Consider the following 24,958-nt stretch of genomic DNA (forward strand, 5'->3'; position numbering starts at 1 on the left):
GACACAAAATGACCAAAAACACAGTGTTGACAAGTCGATTGTTGGAGAGAGAGGAACCATTCATCCTCAAAGCATTTCACTGACGTTTATTCAGCCGTAATGACTCAAAACATGACGAACATAGCGAAGTTATGAACACCAGAGATTGTAAATATTTACCATAACAAGCATTCAAGCCGTTCGTGGGTAAATGAGAGATGATTAGAGATGATTTTGACTATTAGCAAAGCGTTAGCTCGCGACTTAATAGATTCCTTGCAGATGCTCGCTAACGTTAGTTAGCATTGCTCTGTTCTGATAGGTGGATTTTTTTACATAAACCCGAGCCGATTGTGTACTTACTTATTTAAATAACAAATTCAGTTATTTTATATACAATTTTCTGTCAAAAGTGTAGTCATTTAGTCTTAACAAACGATAGCCTTTGCTAAGCTAAACACTCGCGAAAGCTAGTTCGGCTACGCACATCTTTCTGTCTCCCTTCGCGAACAATAAAAATACTTTTTGCTTTCCTCCATTCTTTCCTAACGCTGTACGTCGCGCGACGAAACGCTTTCGTTCATCAAAACGCGCGTGGGATATTTGTATATGATCCGTTTGAGTTTCCACACAAAAACACTCGCCCGTGTTTGTGTGTCGCGAGGCCTCCGCGAGCTCCCCAGAAGCCTCGGACTCTACGCACGAGCGCGACGCCGGGTCACGCGCTTCCCGCCACGGGGGCGCGCCGGAGGAGAACGACAGAGCCGTTCCGTCGAAAAAAACCCAAATGGAAATGTGTCTAAATGTGGTTAGGGAACGCGAATACGGACTTAGCAGAAATTCTGAGAGGGTTTCATATTTACCTTAGCTTGGGGTAACTTCAAAGAAGAAAAAAATAAGGGGACTGTTGTTGGGATGAGAGCTTGGTTGTCGGTCTGTTGTAAGTCTCTGGCTCCCCCTCTCTGCTATAAAAAGATCAGCGCGGGCTAGCGGGTTTGTTTAGCCGAGCTTGCTAACAACAAGTCAACTCTATCTTTATCTGGGGTGGGGGAGGTCAGGCTGTCTCTGATCACACTTTAAAAACATTTCATCACGGAGCACAGTTTAATTCAGCTCCTTATTAACTAATCGCGTAAATGTTCGTAAAACACATTTTCTTACGTCTTTGTTTGACAACAAAAAGCCCCACAACTGATGCTTTGTCGTCAGTCAGAGGGAATGACCGGAAATACAAATACTCTCATAACGTGATTGTTTTCCCGCAGACACAAGATGTGCCGTTGACGGTTTCAATTAGGCGCTAAAACGCAGACAACTCCGAGCACAAATAATTTAAGATTTTATTTTTAATTATTATTTTACATCCACATCAGGGCATATTAATAGTGTTATTTACAAGACACTTTATAATTAATTCACAGCATACTATATATATATCATACAAAAAAATAAAATAAAAAAATAAATATATATATATATATATATATATATATATATATATATATATATATATATATATTAATAAACATTACAATTATATGGATATTTTATGTGTGTGTGTATATTTATATATATATATATATATGAAGAGTTCAGACGCAAAAGCCTCTAAGTGCCATCTGAAATTTTCTTCTAGAATGATCATTTTATATATATACACGTACACACACACACACACACACACACATTAAATATAGGCTACATATAAATGTGAAGTATATTAATATTATTTCTTATCTCTCTTATCTATCTATCCCTCTTCTTCTATTTTATGTATATATATATATATATCCAGGAGAAAGTCCTGGAATGTCTCAATGAATAAATGGGATGACCTCATGCATTGCCTTAGAAAAGATTACCTAGTTTATGCAAATCAAACTTCACATATTTTGGTCCATCTGGAAAGTGTTTTATGATCTTGATGGCACTTCTTTTAAGAAACTAATAGAAAGTGAGAGTGCTTAAGCAAATAAGCTATTATTGTACTTGTATATTGAGATTTTTTTATTATTATTATTTAGGTACTGTTTCTTTATCTATGAAAACCCAACTACTGTCTAAATTTGTAAAGGATGTTTGACAAGTAAAAAAGAAACTACAATATATATTTCAACAGATGATGGATTAACTTGGTGAACCGTTAGCAGTCTTCAGTATTATACACTTTTGGGGTTTATTATTGACCTTTGAGCCTTTCTGTAGTTTCACTTTTCACCACTGGATGGCGACTTAGTATAACGATTAAAGCCAGCGGGCACACCTGTAGTTTATTAACTACATTCTTTGGATTTATTGCTCGTTTGAAGTGAAATAATTCTGTGTAGGTATAGGAAATATGTTTAGCTATAATATAATGGCTTCCATTAACCATTAAATGTCGTGTGTATCCCAACGGTAAGTCCAGAATGAAAACCTGTTCACCTGTGCATTTTTTCAAGAAAACACTGTTCTTCTGATCGCATTCATTCAATTCAGTTTATATTATTTTAAGCTTACTTTGTCTTTCCCTTTTAACCATTTTGGAATTTGTTTCTTTTTTGTTTCTTTTTCTGTCATTTTCTTGTTAGGTATTCCTGCAGCTCTAGCAATGCCAATGTCATGGGTTCGATTCCCAGGGAATGCATAATGCATAAACTGGGGGGAAAAACAAAATGCTTTATTCTATTTTGCTTTGGATAAAAGCATGTGCAAAATGCATACATATGAATGTTTTTCCCCTCTTTCCTTACTATGTTTACCTTACCTCTTATACAAAATGTTTATATGAATAAACCTTTTTTGTCTTGATATTTTGTCATATATGCAGTGACATTCATACATTGTTTAGTGAGGCAAAAGTGTCCAAATACATTTTGGGGCCACTGTTTGTTCAATCTTTTGATAAAACACTAAGATTTTGTGTCACTAGACTATTTTTGGCTCCCTAAAGAATCTCTCTGTGAAAAGTTCATTTTAACAATCTAAAGAAACTTTTTTCCACTATAAAGAACATTTTGTGGAATGGAAAGGTTCTTCATGGAACCATCAATGCCAATAATGAACCTTTATTTTTAAGAGTGATAATATGTTCTCAGTAAAACATGTAAAAATATACTCACCACATGTTAAAAAAATTATTATTATAATAATAAACTTCTGGAGCAGGTCAAGAAGGACATGATCAAATTGTGTCAACAAGGTCTTGATATGCACATAGATCATATCACACATTCTTTCTAACACAGTGACACCATGTACTTGATAAGTACAAGTATAGTATAATAGTGAGGGATTGAGAGATGTCAAGGATGAGCCATTGTCAGCTGGTAATACATGTAATTCTGAACAACTTTCCTGTCATTGCAAAATATGTGTAACAAAAAATACAAGAGACAAAAGAATCATTGACCTGTTAATGGCCCGTCCTGAGAAGAACACATGCAATGAGAGCAGTTAAGGCCAAAATGCTCTTTTCTTTATTCATAGATTTCTTTATTTTGTACAGACTGAGAGTAATCTATAAAAGCCTTGAAATAAGATGATTACATCAGTTGAATGTAAAGTTTTTCCAAAAAACAATCCATGCACGGTCTGAGTGACTCCACAGATGAAGATCGCTGAAATCGTGTAACATAAAAACATTGTACTTTACTGTTGCTTCTGGACTCACTGCCTCACTTTCCAACTTAAGCTGCCAAAACATTCGGTGTGTTTCATAACCAGTTTAAAAATGTTTCACTTTCTTTTTTAGCATTACTCGCACAGTTGCAAACTGAATGGATGTAATTCATTGCTTTTATTTTTTCCAGCCCAAGTAGAAGCAAAAACTTGCTTCCATAATTACATAAAGTTTCTCTTGAATTTACAAACCTGCATCTAGAAAACTAGTAAAAATATATCTGATGAAATCAGATTTTTACCAATCTAATCAGTTTACTCTACAATAAAACAGTTCAAAGAGGACCGTTGTGGACCACACATGTCCATCTCTGCTAGTTCAGTGGTCCTCAGCACATTTGGATGTCTCTGACAAGCATATAAAAAGACTTGAGATGAATATCAGACTAGAGTCTGACTAAGTTTCTAGTGTTTGTACAAAAACTCCGGTTTTCCGTGGATAAAACTCCTCAGGAAACAAGCGGTTACATTTTGGTCTCGCTGTCAGGGATCTTGGCATTCTCAGACTCGCTCTCCTGAGAGATGAGCTGATATGATTTCTTGGTCTCGTTCTCCTCCACGACGGAGTTCCCGATCTCGGCATCGGCAGAGCGCAGCTCGTGACGGGACAGGTGCTCCACTATGCCAGCACCGATGGAGTCGCCCAAAACATTAGTGGTGGTGCGCAGCCGATCTCTGAAATGGCAGAGGAAAACAAACATGGTGGAATCATGCTGTGTTTGACACACATACACCAGAACATCTTATCAAAGTCATCTCCTCTTGTCAATGGTGATTCATTCTCTGGTTTACACATCTGGATCGCTTAATGTCACCTGAGCCTTTGTTGTGTTCTGAGGGCCTCATGAGGCCTCCGCTTAAGAAAAACAGTTCCTCCATCTTGTGTGGTGTTTTTGCTGACCCATCTTTCCTAGCGTGAACGTTCCTCACAATGCCTCTTCTGTTCTGTGTGCTGCTTTAACCAGCACATAATCTGAAGACCAGGTCCCTCACTGGACTTGAATTCAGTGACTGCTGTGAATGCGGTGGGAATTAAGGTCTCAAGAACAAGCTATCGGATATACGGGTGTGTTGTTCAATGGGTCCTAAAACTCATTTGAAGCAGATGTTGCATGGACATGTACGATTTGATTATGGGTTATGGAATTGGAAAGATGGAATATCTTGCTTCCTGCCTATCTGAATTTCTGCCTGGGTCTGTGTGTAGGAATAGTACATCAAAGCATGTCTTCAGATGTCAAGTCAATTTGTATAACGTTTTTCACAATGCACATTGTTCCAAAGCAGCTTTACAGAAAATCAAAATGTTAATGTTTATTATATCTTAATATTTTCATGCCTTAGGCCCTGTTTACACCTGGTATTAAAGGAGAACTCCGGTCAATTTTAACATTGAGCTAATTTTTTTGTAAATTTGGAGTGCTGTCAGTACAGAGAACAACGACAAAAATCGATGTTGCCTACACCGTGTTATCCTCTTTTTAAAATTTGCACCCTGTTGACTTCAATGGGGCAAGTTTTAAATCTGCTTTTAGCCTCTTAACATCCTTGATGTGTCATTACAAGTGCACAGCCAATGTGAGTGATTCCTTCAGAGTGAACACGGTGAATCTGACTGCAGTAGATGTGAAAGATATGAATAAAAATGAAGTTAATTCGGCCAGCGCCAGTTAATTCGGTCGAAGTCCACAGTAGTCGATTGTCGAGTTCTCCACTGTTGCTTAGTTACCTATGATCACACGCGTGAACTCGACAATCGACTACTGTGGACTTCGACCGAAAGCAGGAAGAGAATACAGGTATGAGCGCTGGCCGAATTAACTTCATTTTTATTCATATCTTTCACTGCAGTCAGATTCACCGTGTTCACTCTGAAGGAATCACTCACATTGGCTGTGCACTTGTAATGACACATCAAGGAAGTTAAGAGGCTAAAAGCAGGTTTAAAACTTGCCCCATTGAAGTCAACAGGGTGCAAATTTTAAAAAGAGGATAACACGGTGTAGGCAACACGGATTTTTGTCGTTGTTCTCTGTACTGACAGCACTCCAAATGTACAAAAAAATTAGCTCAATGTTAAAATTGACCAGAGTTCTCCTTTAATCAGTTTTGGTAGATCAGAGTAGACGAGGAAGACATTCCCGTTCACACCTGGTGTTTGTCTCTTTTGTCCACTTTCAAACACTTCTGTCCTGATTTCTTCGAGGGGAGGGTCTATGGGCAGGTAAATGTATGGACTTTTTCAGATCTTTTGATCTAATGGACGAAATAAGCTCAAGCAACTTACATAATTGCGACCGGAGACGACGGAAAAACACACAGAGATCATTAAGTTTCATTTCTGCTCTGACAGACACAAGACCAGCCGAACACTGTGAGTGTGTGTTAGAAATCAGGAATGGTGAGAGAACATTGAGCTTGGTACATTTTTCATCTTGAAACCAAACTTGGGTCTTCAGCCGAGAAAGTTTAAATCCCGTCTGGCTAGAGCTCTTCCCATAATGTTACTCATTAGTTCAGTAGACGGAGAGTAGACGGTCTTTTGTGTCTGTTTGAACACACTCGACCTCATGAGCGTTTACACTACAAAAGCAATTTGGTCGAATGTGTGGACAAGCTCAAAACGTTTTAGACCCGTTTACAGCTGTGTTTAGCATTGGCCACTTGTGATCCAATCGTCCAAAACGCTTCTTAATTTTAGGTGTAAACAGGGCCTGAGTCACATTTAGCAGATTAGAGCTGGATGATAATATAGCTTACAGATGTCTTCAAAACATCACAAGTTGAAATTCTCCTGTTTAGAATTCCCACAGCTTTTGATGAGTGAATTTTGGATTATGAATGCTGACTTTTTTTTTATTATTACTTTGAGTAAAATGTAAAAAAAAATTAAAAAAAATGTAAAGCAATATATACTATATAGCAAATCTAAGTTGCTTGACTGTTTATATCATTGCAAAATATTATTGCACAACTCCTGGATATCCAACTTTTTCCACATAAAAAAAAACCTGTGAGTCAGTCCTAGAGCTCCTCCTGTCCGATTTTATGGGAAAATCGGGTCCATCGGAGACGTCCAATAGATTTCTTAGGTGTGCCGAAAGAACACCACAGACACAGTGTAATCACCATGGGAAAATCTCAGAGTAAAACTGGGAGTTGTGTGAAAAATATGATACACCGGTTCTCATTTGACAGATGAGAAGTTCATCTATGTATCATCTTTTTACTCTTTTAATTCATTTTATAACTATACCATATATCTCTTTTAATTTCTTTTATAACTGTTTTAAAATTTCCTTGCTTTTATTTTGGGATTATTGTAATTCCTTTCTGTAAAGCACTTTGAATTGCCATAGTGTATGAAATGTGCTATATAAATAAACTTGCCTTGCCTTGCATACATACAGCACACTCACATAAAGTGATATATACACTTTAAACTGTAGCTAATCTCAACTGCATGATTTTTTTATTTTCATTGCAAAATTGAACTATATTATCGTCCAGCTCTTTATCCAAAGTTGTATATACAGTGTAAGCATCTCCAACTTTATCTGCATACATACAGTATACTCACGCAGGGTGATATACACTATATAGCAAATCTCAACTGCTTGATTGCTTGTATCATCTTAAAATGTAAACTATATTATCGCCCAGCTTTAATATGCTAAATGCAACTATAAGGCAAGGAGATAGTAAGATGTTATAAACATCAACATAATTTCCTGTGTATTGTGAAAAGCACTATACAAATGAATATGAATCTGAAAATTCTTCAACATTTCTAGCGGCCGGTAACCCTGTGTTTGTTAAAGCTGTAGTTGTTCAAACACCTCCTCCTATCCCAGTTTAATGTGCAAAACTTGAAGTAAGCCATGCATTTATATGAGGGATGATCTCACACACAAAAATACTTTAAACATTCGTCATACAACGCAGTACTCACAGGAACCAGTCAACAGCGATAATTAGAGAGATGTCATCAGTGGGCAGTCCCACAGAGGTCAGCACTATCACCATGGTAACCAGGCCAGCCTGAGGGATTCCAGCTGCACCAATACTGGCTGCTGTTGCTGTGATGCTTTAAAAATCACACAAAGCATGCATTCTAATATCATTTTCACGTTGATAAAATACTGAATGGTGTGAGAAATTAACAACATTTAAGGCAAGATAATGCAGGAAAAAACATTTTCATGCACTGGCCAATTTTGAAATGATAAGAAAAACATTGAAAATACACATTTAAGTGTTTTTTTTTATTGCACTTCATCTATTTGCATTTGTAGATTTCAATTAAAATAAATATATTTAAAGGCTGTTTTCTCTCATGCTCTTTTAGTAAGAAATCTCTATTTCAGAGCACTTACATACGCCACACTCATCTTATTCTGAAGGGTTTTTTCATATAACATTTTATTTCTAAAAACAGTGATTTTTTTTTCCGGACTGTTGATAGTATTTCTGATTTATGGAGCGATAAAAAGAGATACCCAAATTCTTCTGTAAATCCTTTTATTCTAATGTGTCAACAAAATGAAACAAGAATTTTTAACCTACATCTAATTCCAATGTTCATATTTCTGTTCTGGAAATTGTTTAAATTAGATATTAAAAATAGCATATTTGCATATTCAAACATAACATTTCAAACATGTATTTAATCAATTTACCAATTTAATGTGGTTAATTAACTGGGGAAGTGTGGTGATTACAAATTTTACTCAATTCACCTGTGGTGTCTTGCCTTAACTGAATAAATGTTGTATGCTATCATAAAATAAGTTTTTTTTGTATGTTTCCAATCTGTACCTGATGGTTAGGATCTCTCCAAAGTTCATCTCCATGTTATTGACCTGTGCGATGAAGATGGCAGCCAGAGCCTCGTACAGAGCTGTGCCGTCCATGTTTATGGTGGCTCCCACGGGCAGCACAAAACGGGTTACACGTTTATCCACATGGTTATTTTCCTCTAGACACTTAAAGGTGATGGGCAGAGTGGCAGAGCTACGGAGAGACACGGCAGATTTGAAATTCTGTCATTTACTCATCATGATGTTCCAAGCCCATAATAACACTATTCCATGGAACACGAAAGGAAAATGTTGCGCAATTTCGACGCAAGCTGGAGCGCTACGGCAAAAGAAATCATATTTTACTAATGAATGTGAGATTGCAGTCTGTATTGAATGTGATGCAAAGAAAACACAGTGTACAGGACATAATTACAAGAATGACAAGTCCTCGAGGACTGCACACCTAAACAACAAATGCCTCTTATATATTTTTAGTGAATCAAAAATATAGTACAGTAATATAATACAGTATAGTACAGTACACACCAATACAGTACAACAAAAAATGTAAACTCTTATGGTTCAAGTTAATGAATAGATGCTCAAAAAAACGTTTATTCTGATTATTATGGGTGTAAAAGCTCACCTGGAAGAGGTACCGAGAGCAGTGACAAGGGCTTGCAGAAGTCCAGCGATGAACACAAATGGATTTTTACGCGTCACAAGGAAGTAGAGCAAGGGCAGTACAATGAATGCATGTATCGATAGGCCGATGACGACTGTCACTGTGTACATTCCCAACTGGCCTCCCATTTCTGATATATCATCCATCTCAACTATCTTTCCAGCAATCAGGAACAATATGCCCAGTGGAGCGTACCTGAGGTGTGAAAACAGAGAGTGAATCATTCAGATTATTGAGTTCCTTACTGAATCGCATATCATTTTTCAAGCACAATGTCGATATGAAATGAACCTGGAACCAGGAAATATTCTTACAAAACGGAGTGATATTTATGTGGCACAAATTCTGAACAAATTCATACTAAAATTAATTGCAAAAGCACCCTGGTTTATATAACTTGGTCTATGCTAAATTATTGAGCTTTTTTCTCAGCATGTTAACAGACTAAAATTCAAATATTGACATACATGTCTACTACTATATATACATACACACACACACACACACAAACACACACACACACAATTTATTTAGATTTTAAACACACTTTGCAACTGATAAATGACTGAAAAGATTGGATTCTTTTGGTGTCTTAGCAAAGTATTTAATTATTATATGAGTGTCAATATTTAACTTTTTCCAACAAATTCTGTTTCATTTGCTAATGTTCCAGTAAGTCTGTTTGAAAAAAAAAAAAAAACACATTCCTGGCAGGTCATGACATGGCAATAACAGTTTCATAAGCAGTGGTTTTCTTTAATTAGGAAAAACCACAGTTTGTTTAATACATAAATAAATATGTCAATTAATTTGCTCAAAGCTGAAAACTTTCCCACTCTAAATCACTCACCACATGATAATTGCAACCAGCCTCATGATGGCCTCATTCAGACAGTCAAAGAAATCCCGCAGAGGTTTACCCTGCTCCTTCATGCCCCCAATGATGAGGCCAAAAGACATGGAGAAGACTACGAGTCCGAGTGCATTGACTCCATTAACCGTTCCCAGCACTGGTATCACCTCTTCATGTTTGACTTCCTGCGACCCGTTATTCAAACTGTCGTTCACCAGAATTTTAACTGTGACCACTCGCTTGCCATTTTGCGTTTTGAACTGTGGAAGGTAGAGAGAATAGAAACAGTTAGCCTACTTGGTTTTGTTCACCATCTTATGGGGAACTATATTTAAAAACGTGCATTAAAAACGTACCTGTTGTGTACAAGCTTGCACTAAATTAGGAGGAAACATGTTTCTGTTAAAAAAAAAAGAAAAAATATACAGTTAAAAAGAAAAAAAACAGATAATAAAATTAAATTAAAAACGATCTTCACTATACCTGATTAGATCGAGGAAGGCGTCTGCTGGACTGACTTGTTCTATTTTTTCGTGTTTGGTGAATTCGTCTCTAGAGCCTTTTCCTGGGTGGATGATGAGCACCATGACGATCCCAATGAATACAGCGATGATAGTGGTGGTGGTGTAGTAAACTACAGCTCTCACACCCATCTTCCCTGACGCTCGGCTGTCCAGAGCGGCCATACCTGCGCAATATGAGTTAGTTCACATGATAAGGATCCCGCAGCTGACAGATGTAACAATAGGAATTATGTAGTGACCTTAATATTAAGAAGAAACATGCATGTTGGATATTTGTTGGCTGATTTTCCTTCACACCCCAGTCCAGTTCATAGTTGTTGAATAAAAGATTTTTAAAGAAGGACAATTCAAGTTTGTCTACAAAGCTAATTTAAAGGTAGGGTAAGCAATTTCGGAGTGGCTAGCAATAGCAAGCTAGCTTTGAAAGCATAAGATCCCACCCTCCCTTCAGAGCGTCTCCAAAGCTACACCTCCTTAAAAACACATGAACGCACACAGCAGAGTCTGCAAAGCGTCATGAGAGACGGCGTTAACCTACCTCGCTACTCAAAGCTCATAACATTACAATTCTAATGAACGTAAACCACTTAAAGAGCTCTTAATTGAACCACCTGACTGCTGCAGATTCATTTCAGCGCTGATAGTGTTGACACAGAAAAGCATAAATCCGAGTCGGAAGAACAGCTCGGGTTAGAAATGTCACGGGTTGCCATCTCGTAATTACGGTTACGACAGGGAGTGAACTCAGCATAAGCTCTTGTTTTGGTTCAGGAGGAACTGTAAAAGGTGGCTGCTGTTTGCAAAGTTTCTGGGGGAACAAGAAAGAAAGAAAGAAAGAAAGAAAGAAAGAAAGAAAGAAAGAAAGAAAGAAAGAAAGAAAGAAAGAAAGAAAGAAAGAAAGAAAGAAAGAAAGAAAGAATGGATGGATGGATGGATGGATGGATGGATAGGAAGATAGATAGATGGATGGATGGATGGATGGATGGATGGATGGATGGATGGATGGATGGATGGATGGATGGATGGATGGATGGGAAGATAGATAGATAGGAAGGATGGATGGATGGATGGATGGATGGATGGATGGATGGATGGATGGATAGATAGATAGATAGATAGATAGATAGATAGATAGATAGATAGATAGATAGATAGATAGATAGATAGATAGATAGATAGATAGATAGATAGATAGATAGATAGATAGATAGATAGATAGATGGATGGATGGATGGATGGATGGATGGGAAGATAGATAGATAGGAAGGATGGATGGATGGATGGATGGATGGATGGATGGATGGATGGATGGATGGGAAGATAGATAGGAAGGATGGATGGATGGATAGATAGGAAGATAGATAGATAGATAGGAAGGATGGATGGATGGATGGATGGATGGATGGATGGATGGATAGATAGATAGATAGATAGATAGATAGATAGATAGATAGATAGATAGATAGATAGATAGATAGGATGGATGGATGGAAGGAAAGAAAGAAAGAAAGAAAGAAAGAAAGAAAGAAAGAAAGAAAGAAAGAAAGAAAGAAAGAAAGAAAGAAAGAAAGAAAGAAAGAAAGAAGTCTCTACATTGATGCTCAACCACAATACATTCTATAGCAGTAAAACAGTATATTTCCTGAAGGTCACTGACCACAACTGCCATTTAACATTTCTCTCTATAGGACTGAAACAGCCATTGTATTGAACTATGTATGTCTTCCATTATTGTGGTATGGTGTGTGTGTGTGTGTGTGTGTGTGTGTGTGTGTGTTCCTAGTGATCTCACTGCCCCTGAGCCCCTAAAGCCCCTCAAGCCCCTCAGCTTCCACCCCAGCACCCACAGACACAGTGGCCTGGGAACCTTCTGCACAGGTCATGTTCTCTTCCTGCTGCTCTCATTAGTTCTCGTCTCCATGGTAATGATGACTTCCCCTGCAAGAGTCTTATAAAGTCTTATTCTCCTATACTGCAAAGTAATTACCTCACATACACACACACACAGTCTTCAAAGACGAATTGTGTGTGACCCCTCACAAAGAAATTCTCATCTAATGAGAGCACACTCTTCATGGCCATCTGCGGACGGGCAGATTTTTGTCTGTTCCACCAAGTAGCTGTTTAATCAAATATTTATATTTCTAAGCAATTGTTAAGGGTTGGGCAATATGACCAAATTCTAATTTCACGATATGAGAAATTTTATTTCATGACAACGATATATATCACAATATAGTTATTTTATCCCATTTCTGTTATTAAATATAAGGAAGAAAAAAAAGAGAAAATAGGACAAATACAATATACCAAAAATCTGAATTAGACAAATTTAAAGGGTTAGTTCACCCAAAAATGAAAATTCTGTCAGTAATTACTCACCCTCATGTTGTTCCAACCCCGTAAGACTTTTGTTCATCTTCAGAACACAAATTAAGATATTTTTGATGAAATCTGAGAGCTGGCTCACTCCTTCATAGGCTGCTAGGCAATTTTATTCAGAGAGCGCCGCGATGCATGCGCAAGAACTGAGAAGATGACGCTCACGATCATTTGATAGGAAAGTGTGAAAGGTAAGCCATTCATTTTGCGGCATTGGTAAGGCACTTTTACGTTTTCTCGTTGGTTTCTCACGATTCGGACATCCAGGAAATGCGCAGTTTAGAACCATTTTAAACACTAAATCGAGACCCATCTTCTCAGTTCTGGCGCATGCGTCGTGGCGCTCTCGTGAACTCACTCAGAGGCCCACACGGAAGAAAATTAATAGTTGAATAAAGTTGTTATTTTTGGGGGGTTTTGCACACAAAAAGTATTCTCGTCGCTTGATAAACATAAGGTTGAGCCACAGTAGTCACTTGGACTATTTTAACGATGTCTTTACTAACTTTTCTGGGATGGCAGATATCGATTACCTAGAAGCCTATGAAGGAGTGAGTCAGCTCTCAGATTTCATCAAAAATATCTTAATTTGCGTTCTGAAGATGAACGAAAGTCTTACGGGGTTGGAACAACATGAGGGTGGGTAATTACTGACAGAATTTTCATTTTTGGGTGAACTAACCCTTTAAGTTAGTTAGTAAAAAGGGGGAAATGGAGCCTTTGAAGTGGCTGGCCCCACTCTGTGGAATAATCTCCCGACCCAAATTAAAATGGCTTCCACTTTATCTGAGTTTAAAGCTGCTCTCAAAACTCATCTGTTTGTCTCAGCTTTTAACATGTAATTTATCCTGCTTTTATTGTTTCTAAGTGATTATTGATTGTTTCTTTCTTGTGTATCTATATTGTAATTATTGTACAGCACTTTGGCCGGCCAGCGGCTGGTAGTAAATGTGCTTTAGAAATAAACCGAACTTGAACTTGAACTTGAATTTTTCAGGTACAATGGTTTTATTTAACATGCAGTTAGAATTAGTACAGTTTTACTGTAGTTAGTTTAGTTTTACTCAAATGTAAAAATAAAACATTGCAGTATTCACTGTATGAATTAAATATAAATGTATTCTTATTAAAGCTAAAAAAGTTCAGTCAAGAGCAGTAAGTTATTTTCTCTTTTGTTTGATTCACATTAATGACATGAGAAGCAGGTTTATTAGGCTGCTGTCACTTTAAGACCAAACGCACGGATCCATTATACTGATACACATCCAGTTTACATCCAACTGTTCACTTTCACTTGAGGCATAACCGGCTGTGTTAATGAATACTCCACACGATAGGCATTTTGACATAATTGCGTGTGTATTCGACCATTCAAGCGCAATAAGACATGAATTTGCATGCTGAAACTAGTCATTCTGTGCACGAGCTTATAGTGTGTGTCAGTCAGCGAGAGCATCACATTGAGCTCTTTTTCACTGCTTATTGTGCTTAATAACAATTTTTAACATCAAGTATGTCCCAAATTCGTGATCGCCTTCTTGGCGGTGTGCCAGTCAGCACAAGCACCTTTTCAGGATATATTGCGCATATAACTCTTTTTAACATCAAGCACATCTAGCTCTTTATATGCATTTCATCAGTCTCAGAAAATTCCCAGCTTACAAGTTACCCTTTTTACAAGTTGAGATCTCATAATTATGGTAATTATGATATGGTGTGAACACACCTCTAAAGACTAAAATTATCACAGACTCGAGGGTGGACTTGTAAGCAACCACATTCTGTACATGTAGCAGCACACTAAACATTCACAGAGGATGAATTGTGAAAATATGTACAGGTCACATTTAAATGCAAAAAATAAAATAAAATAAATTAAAAAAACAAGAAATTATAGTTTGCATAAAGAAAAATGTGCATTTAGTTAGTTTTTATAATACTGTATATGCATGTATATATATATATATATTATAATATTTATATACATATTATATGTATATACAGTTGTAATTGAAATATTCAACCCCCATTGCAAATCAGGTTTATTGGCAAAATTTACAGACTTTCAACTGTTTGCAATGAACACATTTAACAAAAGTGTTTCAAGTGGTTTCCCCAAATTCAACTGAAAACGCAACTTTTAATGACTTCTGCAGTCTGGAAATTATTCGACCCCTTCATGGCAAAAACACCCATTTGCTGTTATGACCTCCCAGTAAACAATTACTGTCTTTCAACATTGAAATATGGTTGAAAATAAGTCGGTCCGCCTTGGACTGGTTTATGACGTGATTTCAACGAAGTAGTTTCGGCCGGACTGTTCGACTACGTGTTTTTAACTGATCATCTAAGATACCACGTTTTCAACTGATAATCTAAGACAGGATAAGTCTGTTATACATGCTGAAATAAAAATAAACTACCAAACCATGTTCATTATTATCTCAAATAAATTGAAAGAGTTTTACATATTCCATCAAGACGTTGAAGATCGACCTGTTTTCAACTTTGAAAAGTTGTAATTAGACGTTGAAGATTTACGTCTATTCAACGTCTAATAGACGACTTTTTGCTAGCTGGGCAGCTGCAAACAAGATGTATAACCAGACATCAGCTTCTGGCAGCGTTTCTGAGGAATCTTAGCCCAATCCTCATGAGCAATGGCCTCCAGTTCAGTATTATTCTTGGGTTTGCGTGAAGCAACCGCCTTCTTCAAATCCCACCAGAGGTTTTCTATGGGGTTCAAGTCAGGTGACTGTGATGGCCACTGTAGAATCTTCCATGACTTCTTCTATTCCCTCAAGACATACCGCTGATCCATAGGGCCGAAAAGTTCTGTACACAGAACAGAATCCCAAAACTTCTGTCGCTTATTTATATGATTTTGAGCCCTTTTCTTATACTTTTTGAGTCAGTAGTGGTGTACGTCTTGGAGTTCTGGCAATTCGCCTTACTGTTCAGCCAATTGAAACATTTGTTGTGTTGAGTTACTTTTGTTTGATTTGTTCACTGCAAACAGCTGAAAGTCTGTAAATTTTGCCAACAAACCTGTTTTGCAATGGGGATGAATAATTTAGATTCCAACTGTATATGCGTGTGTGCGTGTCTGTGTGTGTATACATACACACATATATGTACACACATATATGTACACACATATATGATATAAACAAACTTTTATGTTAGATGCGATTAATTGATTTGACAGCACTACATTATTAGAGAAGCTTTATTTTACAGTATATATATAATTAGGTTTTCATTACTGTAAAATAAAGCTTCTTCAGAAAAAGCTTCTTCTTCTCCAGATCTTGTTTTTCTAGTTCATTCCCTCAGGTTTTTATACAGCAATAAAACTGCTCTCTTTCTCTCTAGTCTGATTTTAGTGACATTATACAGCATTTTAAATAACAGAGTATTTATATTTGGGTGTTCTGCTTAGTAAATGTATGGCAGCCATTGAACAGTCATTGTTTTGGCTTTTACAGATTTGGCTGACCCGACAATCTTTGACGCACCACATGGGTGTGTGTGCATAGTTATGTACTAAGCATTTGATCTAAATTGGCCTCTACCGTGTCACTGATGTTCAGCCTTGTGACTGTGCAAGTTAAAGCAAGAGAGAAACAAACAGCATACATCTGAAAAGCTCTTTAAAGCCAGATGCTATCATATCCATTGCAGTAAGTCAATATGAAATTAAAACAAGCATAATAATACACGTTTCAGGTCTTTCCAAAGAAGTGAACATAAAAATGGAATAATTTGCTTTCCTTTTGAAATGACATCATGAATATCTTTTCCTTTTTAACCCCTCCGCTCCAGCCATCTGACTCCATTCTGGTATGTAACATCCACTTTTCTCAATCCAATCAATTTTCTATGGATAAAATCAAGTCCTGCCAAACATTTTCTATTTTTAAATACCATATTTCACACTGAAATAGGTCCGATTAAGTATGTGAAATGGCTCGTGAATGGCTCGCAGAATTAAAGCAGCTATTTAACTTTAAAAAATGAATAAAACAAAGTATTGTCTTCATTATTAGTTGTGTAAAGTTGTGTTAGTCCCATAGTCAATCTTTAATGCTGCATAGCAGCCATCAATCTGTCTAGAAAGAGTTTGCGGCTTTATTTAGAAGGCAGCAAATGCTATTTATACACAGAGAAAGAGTGTGTGAGAGAGAGAGGTGACTGAAAGAAGCTTTTGTTCGTTTCTCTGCATGGTCACTTTGACCCTTGACTTCTAGTCTGTTTGGAAATAGACCATCAAAGCACTGACCTTACGAACGCTCTCACCTGCCCCCATGTTTCTTAACTGGTCGAACCCCTCAGAGAACAAATGTTAACCTTCCTATAGGAATCTACTTTATTTTTAAACAAAACAAAACTATTTTCTACTTTTGCCTTGTTTTCCAATGCAAATTTCGAAACATTCTTAAATCAAAAGAAGCAAAACGACTAAGATACTATGGCGGTTTAGTCCCAGACTGTTTCAACTGAAAGAAACTTGCACAGACATATCTTAAAATATATCAGTGCCATTGTTTTGTCTGAAGATGCACAGCAGTAATGTTGTTTTCTAAGACACGTTTATAAAAACTACTTGGATGTCCTAATTGAACTAAGGCCTAATCCTGGCTTAATCTAAACCCTGTCTGTGAAACCAGGCCTAAGTCTTCGTTTCAATCTTTTTTTTCATAATTAAGTGAGTTTATCTTTATAAATGTATGTTGATTTAACCTTCACGAGGTTAACCTTTAACCTTTAAGAATTTTTAGATATTTGTAATGGACACAAAACAAAACAAGCCAAAAATACTAAATAAGATAATTATTTTTAGCAGTGTAGAAGTTGGATCAGCCTTTTTGAAGATCTTCAAAACTAAACTGAATCCTTCTTAAACAATTATTTTCATAAGCATATACAGTTTGCTGACTATAAAATCAATTTACAAATACATTTATAACTGCAGAAACAGATTGAATTGCTTCAGCTCCCCGAGTGACATAACAAAGGGTGAGACATAACAAATCAATCTGTCCCCCCTCTGAGCTTGACCAGATCACATTCGGCCCGTCCCCTTCCCCTGCATCATGTGCTTATCTCTGGCTCATGTTGTTCTGGGTTTAGCTGGCAGAGTTGCCCGTGTCTGGTCAGTGCCTGGTGGCGCCGCAGTGGAACCGTACCTGTAATTAAACTGGACACCAGCAGGGGGAGCACCAGCATCTGCAGCATTCTCATCAGCAGCTCTCCGGGAAAGGAGAAGTACTTCACCTCTCGATATGACATTTTATACGGCCGCACTCCAAATCCCAGAATTGTACCTGTGAGAGAAACACACATGCAGCTTTAATGGGTCTGTAAAAAAAAAAAAAAAAAAAAAAAAAACAATTACATAAACATTTAAGCTGGAGTGTTTAATATATTGAGAGAGAATAAAATAAATGTCAAGATTGTGAAATTGTGAAATAGAGTGTGTTGCACTATTCCACTGCTTTATATTCCAATTTGGAACCAATCCTAATGGGATCCCACAAAAAAAGATTTTCAGTTTATCCAGTTGGATCATATTGGTTCCAAATTATGATAGAAATTCCATTTAAGTGTTCCTTTTTGGAATTCTTTAAAGTCACCATGAAACCAAAATGGACAATTCTTATTTTTTATAGAATATTATCAATGCACTTTTTTTTTTTTTTTTTTTTCTCGTGCCTCATAAACTTTAATCAAAATATCTTCCTCTCCCTCTTGCAGCGTCATCTCTTCTCTTCTCTGATGATGCGTTTACTGGCGTGAGGGCGGGGCAACCTGTCACTCACATGAGATCCACCAATAGCAAACCACACCATCCAATCAAATTCCACATGGACAATACCAAGTCTTGCCCTACATTTGTTCTTGTTTGAGAAGCCGTTTCACTCAGATATGTGTCACAATAGCGAAAAAAACTGTTTATGTCGTATTTAATAGTATTCTTTTATATTATTATTTTAGTATCATGACATGGGTGAAGTTCAGTGTTCTGTTATGACATCAGATGTGTAAGAATACTAAAAAATATAGGTTTACGGAAATCGAATATATAAGATGAAGATATAAGGTATAACATACTGTATAAGATGTAGAATATATGATGAAATAACATAATATTTTTGCTAAATATTCCTGAATTACATATGTTCCCTGAAATATTAAGCTATGTTTAATTAATCAGCAAATATCATGCCATTTTGAGATTATTAATAGCAGTTCCTGATTGGCTGATTAACAGATTTGTTTATTCCACCTAGTGTAATTTTCAAAACCTAAAAAAAAAAAATTATATACACTCATATTTATATACACATTTTTACTTTCATATTTAATATTTAGTAGCCTAATCCATATTTAGTATTTTAAAAATATTTTTTTAAAAATTGGTTTACGGAAATCGAATATATAAGATGAAGATATAAGATATAACATATAAGATGTCGAATATATGATGAAATAACATAATATTTTTGCTAAATATTTCTGAATTACATTATATGTTCCCTGAAATATTAAGCTATGTTTTTTTAAGCCAATTAATCAGCAAATATCATGCCATTTTGAGATTATTAATAGCAGTTCCTGATTGGCTGATTAACAGATTTGTTTATTCCACCTAGTGTAATTTTCAAAACCTAAAAAAAAAAAATTATATACACTCATATTTATATACACATTTTTACTTTCATATTTAATATTTAGTAGCCTAATCCATATTTAGTATTTTAAAAATATTTTTTAAAAAATTGGTTTACGGAAATCGAATATATAAGATGAAGATATAAGATATAACATATAAGATGTCGAATATATGATGAAATAACATAATATTTTTGCTAAATATTTCTGAATTACATTATATGTTCCCTGAAATATTAAGCTATGTTTTTTTAAGCCAATTAATCAGAAAATATCATGCCATTTTGAGATTATTAATAGCAGTTCCTGATTGGCTGATTAACAGATTTGTATATTCCACCTGGTGCAATTTTCAAAACCTACAGAGGCATTTTTCTGTAAAAATAAAATTATATACACTCATATATATACACATTTTTACTTTCATATTTAATATTTAGTAATCCATATTTAGTATTTTCATTTAATTTGTAGTTTTATATTCAATTGTTTTATTTATTTATTTATTTTATTAAATAAAATAAAATAAATAACCCCACATTATATTAAATATTTACTTTTAGATTTAAAGTCCCCCTGTGGTGAAAATCAAGTTTTTAATGTTGTTTATCTGTCTATGTGGTGATGTGCAAATTCATAAGTCGACACCATTGCTTATTTTGTCCTTAAAACTGCAGTGAACCAAAGACAGACTCAAAAACACGGTTTGAAATCGCTGGTGTTTCTGATGTCACAAACTACCTTGTAACCAATCAGATCAGCGTCTGATCGTCAACGAGTGGATCTCTGAGCTAGTGTGAGTGAGTGGAGGCGGGGCTTATTTGCATATTCACCGCATATACTAAATGAGGCAAGGGTGTAGAGTTACTTTCAAGCTATTTTAAGACATAAAGATTTTTTTTCCAAGGAAAAACGTTTTAATATGTAATTCTGGTGATCAAAAATTAGTTTTAAAGGGACAATGTGTAGGAATTTCTCCCATCTAGTGGTGAAATTGTATTTTGCATTCAAACGAATATTGCTCTCCAGCGCCTCGCTTTTTCAAATGCGTGTTGCATCCAGGGTAGCTGTTACGTACCATAAAGCTATGACAGGATGTCTTTTAATAGCACTTCATCGAGTTCTACTGTCTGTCTATATAATAAAGTACACAACCAAGCAATGAAAAAAAGCTTGTAATTAAGACCGTAACATTGACTTACCTGTCGAGAAGAAAGCAGGCAACTTCAGCGTCTCTTTTGAAAGCTTTCTCTTGCATTAGCTCTTTCCACCTGGAAAAAGCTATCCCGACATTAACCCTTGTTTTTTGTAATCTCCGGTCACGTTTCGTTTTTACGGTCTACTTTGGACTTTTTCGACGACGAGGACTCCTTATCCTGTGACTAACCGTACAGTGCAGCCTTTTAAACTTGCCGCGGCAGTGACAAGCGCCTCTCACTGCTCTGCTCCTCCGTTTCTGCTGGTTTCAGTCACGTGATGCTGGCTCTGAACGAAAACGCGTTGTGGAAACACGTTGACCTAGTACTTTTTGTCCCTCTCTGCTATTATAGTTTTTCAAGATGGCGGAACTACATGGAAGACTCCGTGGACCTACCCGTCCCATGTATATAAAGATAATAAATTCTTCGTTTACGAGGATAAGTCAGATCATTGGCAGAGGTATTTGTACACCATTGAGGACATATTTAAGAATAAAAATATTGATTTTAGATAATAAAATACCTAAAAAACTACACATTGTCCCTTTAAGGGATAAAATCATTGACTACAGGGGGACTTTAATTGCATTTTTATTTATTTATTTATTCAATTATGATATTGTATTTTAAGATCCCTTTCAGAATAGGAGGCACAACTGATCACAAGACCAAACATCATCTCACCAACGATGACGGCCACGACCGTGAGGATGACGAAGGCATTCCGCATGAAGAAGCCTTTGACGTCATTGGTGGTGATGTTCTGCACGGAGTTGCGGGCCCGCAGCGAGCGCTCATTGATGCCGTCCCGCAGCTGCTGGACTCTGCTGCGCTGCAGACGCGTCTCCCCGTTACTCTGAGTCATGCCTGGAGGGGGCGCCACACCGGACACACCAGATACCGCTGAACGTTTGACAAGAAACACTCCGCTGTAGGCAGTAACTGCGGAGGACAACATATAGGTAACATCATTAATGCAATATCCATCATCGTAATACAGTAGTCAACGTTTGAAGTGGAAAAAAAAAAGTTAATCAAAGTTGTCCTAAGACAAGAACGGGTATTGTTTAAAACTCATGTATAACTTTGATGAAAGGTTTTGATCCACTTTAAATGTTGACTACTGTAATAATGATAATAGAGGTAAGTAACTATTGTTTTACGAAGAAAACGTGAGTGGCACTTGCACGTACAAAAATCGCCGCCGCAATGCTTTGATGTTGTGAGGGGTTCATTACATTGTTACAGATCAAACAAAATTAAAAGATTGTGAAAGATCTCTAAGAAACGTAATAGCACTCTTCTCCTAAATAGACCCCAGCAAGCAATAGCCGCCATTTCACCGTCTAGGTTAACTGTAGACCCGATATAGTCCAGGTATGAGTAAGTAACCCGCTTCTAGACAAAATAACCTTGAATTTAGTTACATGCCGTTTTTGCCAAAATAACTGGCGAGTTGTATGATATTCCATCATGTAAGCAAAGTCAACAGTGATTACAAGTGATTTCATTTCTGTGACATGTTATCTAATTGATAACTAGTCTATTCTTGGGCTATGGTTTAACCATCTATAAAATTTTCACTGACAGCCCAAAGTTTCAGACTAGACGTCATGCAGGGTTTGGACGGCTATTAGACATCTTTTAAATGCAAAATTTCTTGCTGGGACCACAAGATTTAATTCAACAGTGAAAAAAAGAGTTACAGGTACAAGCCAAATTATAATAATTAGGGTTAGTGGTTTGTTCAAATATGAGCAACAAGAATAGTGATGCTTGTCTAAAGCTAAAACCCTAAATCTAATCTAAATTTGTTGTTAGTTTTTAACTTTTGGATTAGGACTTTAGCTTGTTTTACCATTTGCATGCACACTGTCACACTACAACAATGTCGGTTTAGTTTGTCTGTCAATAAATTATTCTGAATGATGTCTCTGAAACGCAGCCATGCATCTGCACTCAAAATGAGCAACTGATCCTTGATATCGAAAACTGCAGCAATCTTTCCACGTGTGCTAGGAATACAGCCAGACCAAACACTGCTTATGCTCCCCCTTTCACACACTTGGGCTCACATGGTCTGAGAAAACCCACACCCTCATTCAGAAGAATAACAGACCGCATACTCACATCAAAATAAAGGGATTCTGTCCAACCCTTCCTGTGACGAAGATCCTCTACGCTGAGAGACTGGAGAGAAGTGTGTACTTAGAAAGAAAAGTGCAGGAGTTTAGAAGAAAAGAACTGCAAGCATGGAGGGTGTGAGTGAGAAGGACAGGGAAGAACCAATAACAGAGTGGAGGGAAGATGAGAAGGGGCGGAGCCTGTTGAAGAGGAGGAGCTGCCAGCTCAGTTGTGGAAGGGTCTTTGGAAAGGCCTCTAGATGAAGAGATAGAGGGAAAAGCATGTGTGTTTGTTTCCACATGCAGCTGGCATCAAAGACCACTCTGACCCAGAAGTCAAATATTTGTTGAACTAATTTCAAAATGTGATAAAAGGAGATTATTTGAAAAAAGCAAAAGCAAAAAGAGCTCAAGCTTCTAGCTCAAGATGCTTTTTGGATTATTCTCATATCATGCTGATCAGGTTTAATATGCTGATCAAAAAAACATGATCATCAGGTTTTGTATGAACTTGTGGAGTTCATGTTGGGTCTAGTCAAAACTGCCGTTGAAGTCAATGTTAAAATGCTGGTCACATCCCATTTTACTCCATACTTCAAAATATGTAGGAGTGACTTAAGGGTACACTCGAAAAAAAGATGGTTCATTAAAGGTTCTTTACATGTTGTAACGGTTCTATTTAGTACCGTATTGTCCTGAAGAACCCTTTATATGCTGAAATGGTTCTTTGTGTTAGAGTTTATGGTTCTTTATTCCCGCCTTTTTGTTTTTCAAATCTGTAACTGTCAAAGCCACTGTCAACATACTCTCAACAGGTAAATCATTTCTTTCTTAAAATGTCTATAAATTATAACTTAAAAAAATGTAACAATCATTTCCTAACAATCATGTTTTGTTTTTTGTTTTGTTTTTGTTTAACAGAACATGTAAGTGTGAGCAGCTCTGTTCAGTTAAAGGATCCTCATCTTCTCTTCTCCACAAAGTAAGTAACAGAGATATGGAATTTATTATCTATATTGTTTGATTGTTTGTTTTTTTTAATTATGACTTTATGCCTAAACACACCCAGTCACAAAAAACATTAAAGCTATAGCCTACCATGACTTTATATCACTTTTTTCTTTTAACATGTAAAGGGCTCATACTGTCCATTTTTGCCAATTTTGGCCTTCAGAGGATAACCTCTGTTGTAAGAACAGTGTAATTTTTGCTACAATCTGCCATGTCAATAAAAAATAAAAGTACCTAATTGACACAACATGCTGTTTTTTTTCAATGTAAAACCCTAATAGAGGCAACAAGATATAAGACCAGGCAGACAGAGGGCTAAAAAGCAATATTAATAAATAATTTATAAAAGATAATAGTAATAATAGTAATATTAATAATATGAAGATACTAATATACTAATATTAATGAAAATAAATATAATTGAAAAGGTTATTTATAACACCATTAAGGTCCTATATAGAACTTTCAAAGCATGGTTCTTTATGGAACCTTATAAAAAGGGTTCTATTTATCACCAAAAAGGGTTCTGCTATTGTTACAAGCCGAAGAACCCTAATTTGGTACTGTTTAGAACCATTTTTCTAATATGTAGGCGATATGACCAAAATCTTATTTCACGGTATGAGAAATTTAATTTCACGATAACCATGTATTTCTCAAAATAGCTATTTTTATTTTATTTTACTTATCTTATTAAAAATAAGAACAATGAAGCAAATTACAAACTACAAATACAATAGAGCAAAGATACAAATTAAATAAACTTTGTTTTTCAACTAGTTTATTTACATGCTAACATTCAACACAAATATTACAGAAATTGAATAATTAGGTGTATGACTAAAACACTGCATAGTCTTCACTGTATGAATCAAATATGAACTGATTCTTATTTAAGATACAAAAGTGATTCAGTCAAGAGCAGTGAGCGTCTTTTGTTGTTTGATTAACATTAATGAGACAGACAACAGTGCCTTTAAGACTGAATGCACAGATCCAATTTACTGACACACATCCCGGTTTCACCTAACTGTTTACGCTGATTTAAGACATAACCGACTGTGT

General features: G+C 36.3%; 2 protein-coding genes across 3 annotated transcripts in view; both read right to left on the bottom strand.

Annotated features, from left to right (window-relative positions):
* nipbla (NIPBL cohesin loading factor a) overlaps positions 1–948 on the bottom strand; it is a 47,087-nt gene extending 46,139 nt beyond the window's left edge. Inside the window, exon 1 of one of the 2 annotated variants that reach the window (XM_084113835.1) lies at positions 843–948. The gene's annotated coding sequence lies outside the window, so the exon portion shown is untranslated. Of the gene's footprint in view, positions 1–159; positions 679–842 lie in introns of those variants that run through there. The other variant, XM_084113836.1, reaches the window with a different exon arrangement.
* A 2,415-nt stretch (positions 949–3,363) lies between these two features.
* Positions 3,364–23,049, bottom strand: slc1a3a (solute carrier family 1 member 3a). Its single transcript, XM_084113376.1, has 10 exons — positions 22,890–23,049; positions 21,444–21,701; positions 18,075–18,212; positions 10,463–10,667; positions 10,336–10,378; positions 9,977–10,239; positions 9,088–9,321; positions 8,458–8,652; positions 7,592–7,726; positions 3,364–4,314 (listed from the first exon to the last, which is right to left on the bottom strand). Exons 2-10 carry the CDS (start codon positions 21,622–21,624, stop codon positions 4,104–4,106), a joined length of 1,605 nt encoding a protein of 534 aa, XP_083969502.1. The 5' UTR covers positions 21,625–21,701; positions 22,890–23,049; the 3' UTR covers positions 3,364–4,103.
* Between the last annotated feature and the right edge of the window lie 1,909 nt (positions 23,050–24,958).

This window comes from Abramis brama (assembly GCF_963993115.1).
Source record: "Abramis brama genome assembly, chromosome: 5".
Classification (NCBI taxonomy): domain Eukaryota; kingdom Metazoa; phylum Chordata; class Actinopteri; order Cypriniformes; family Leuciscidae; genus Abramis; species Abramis brama.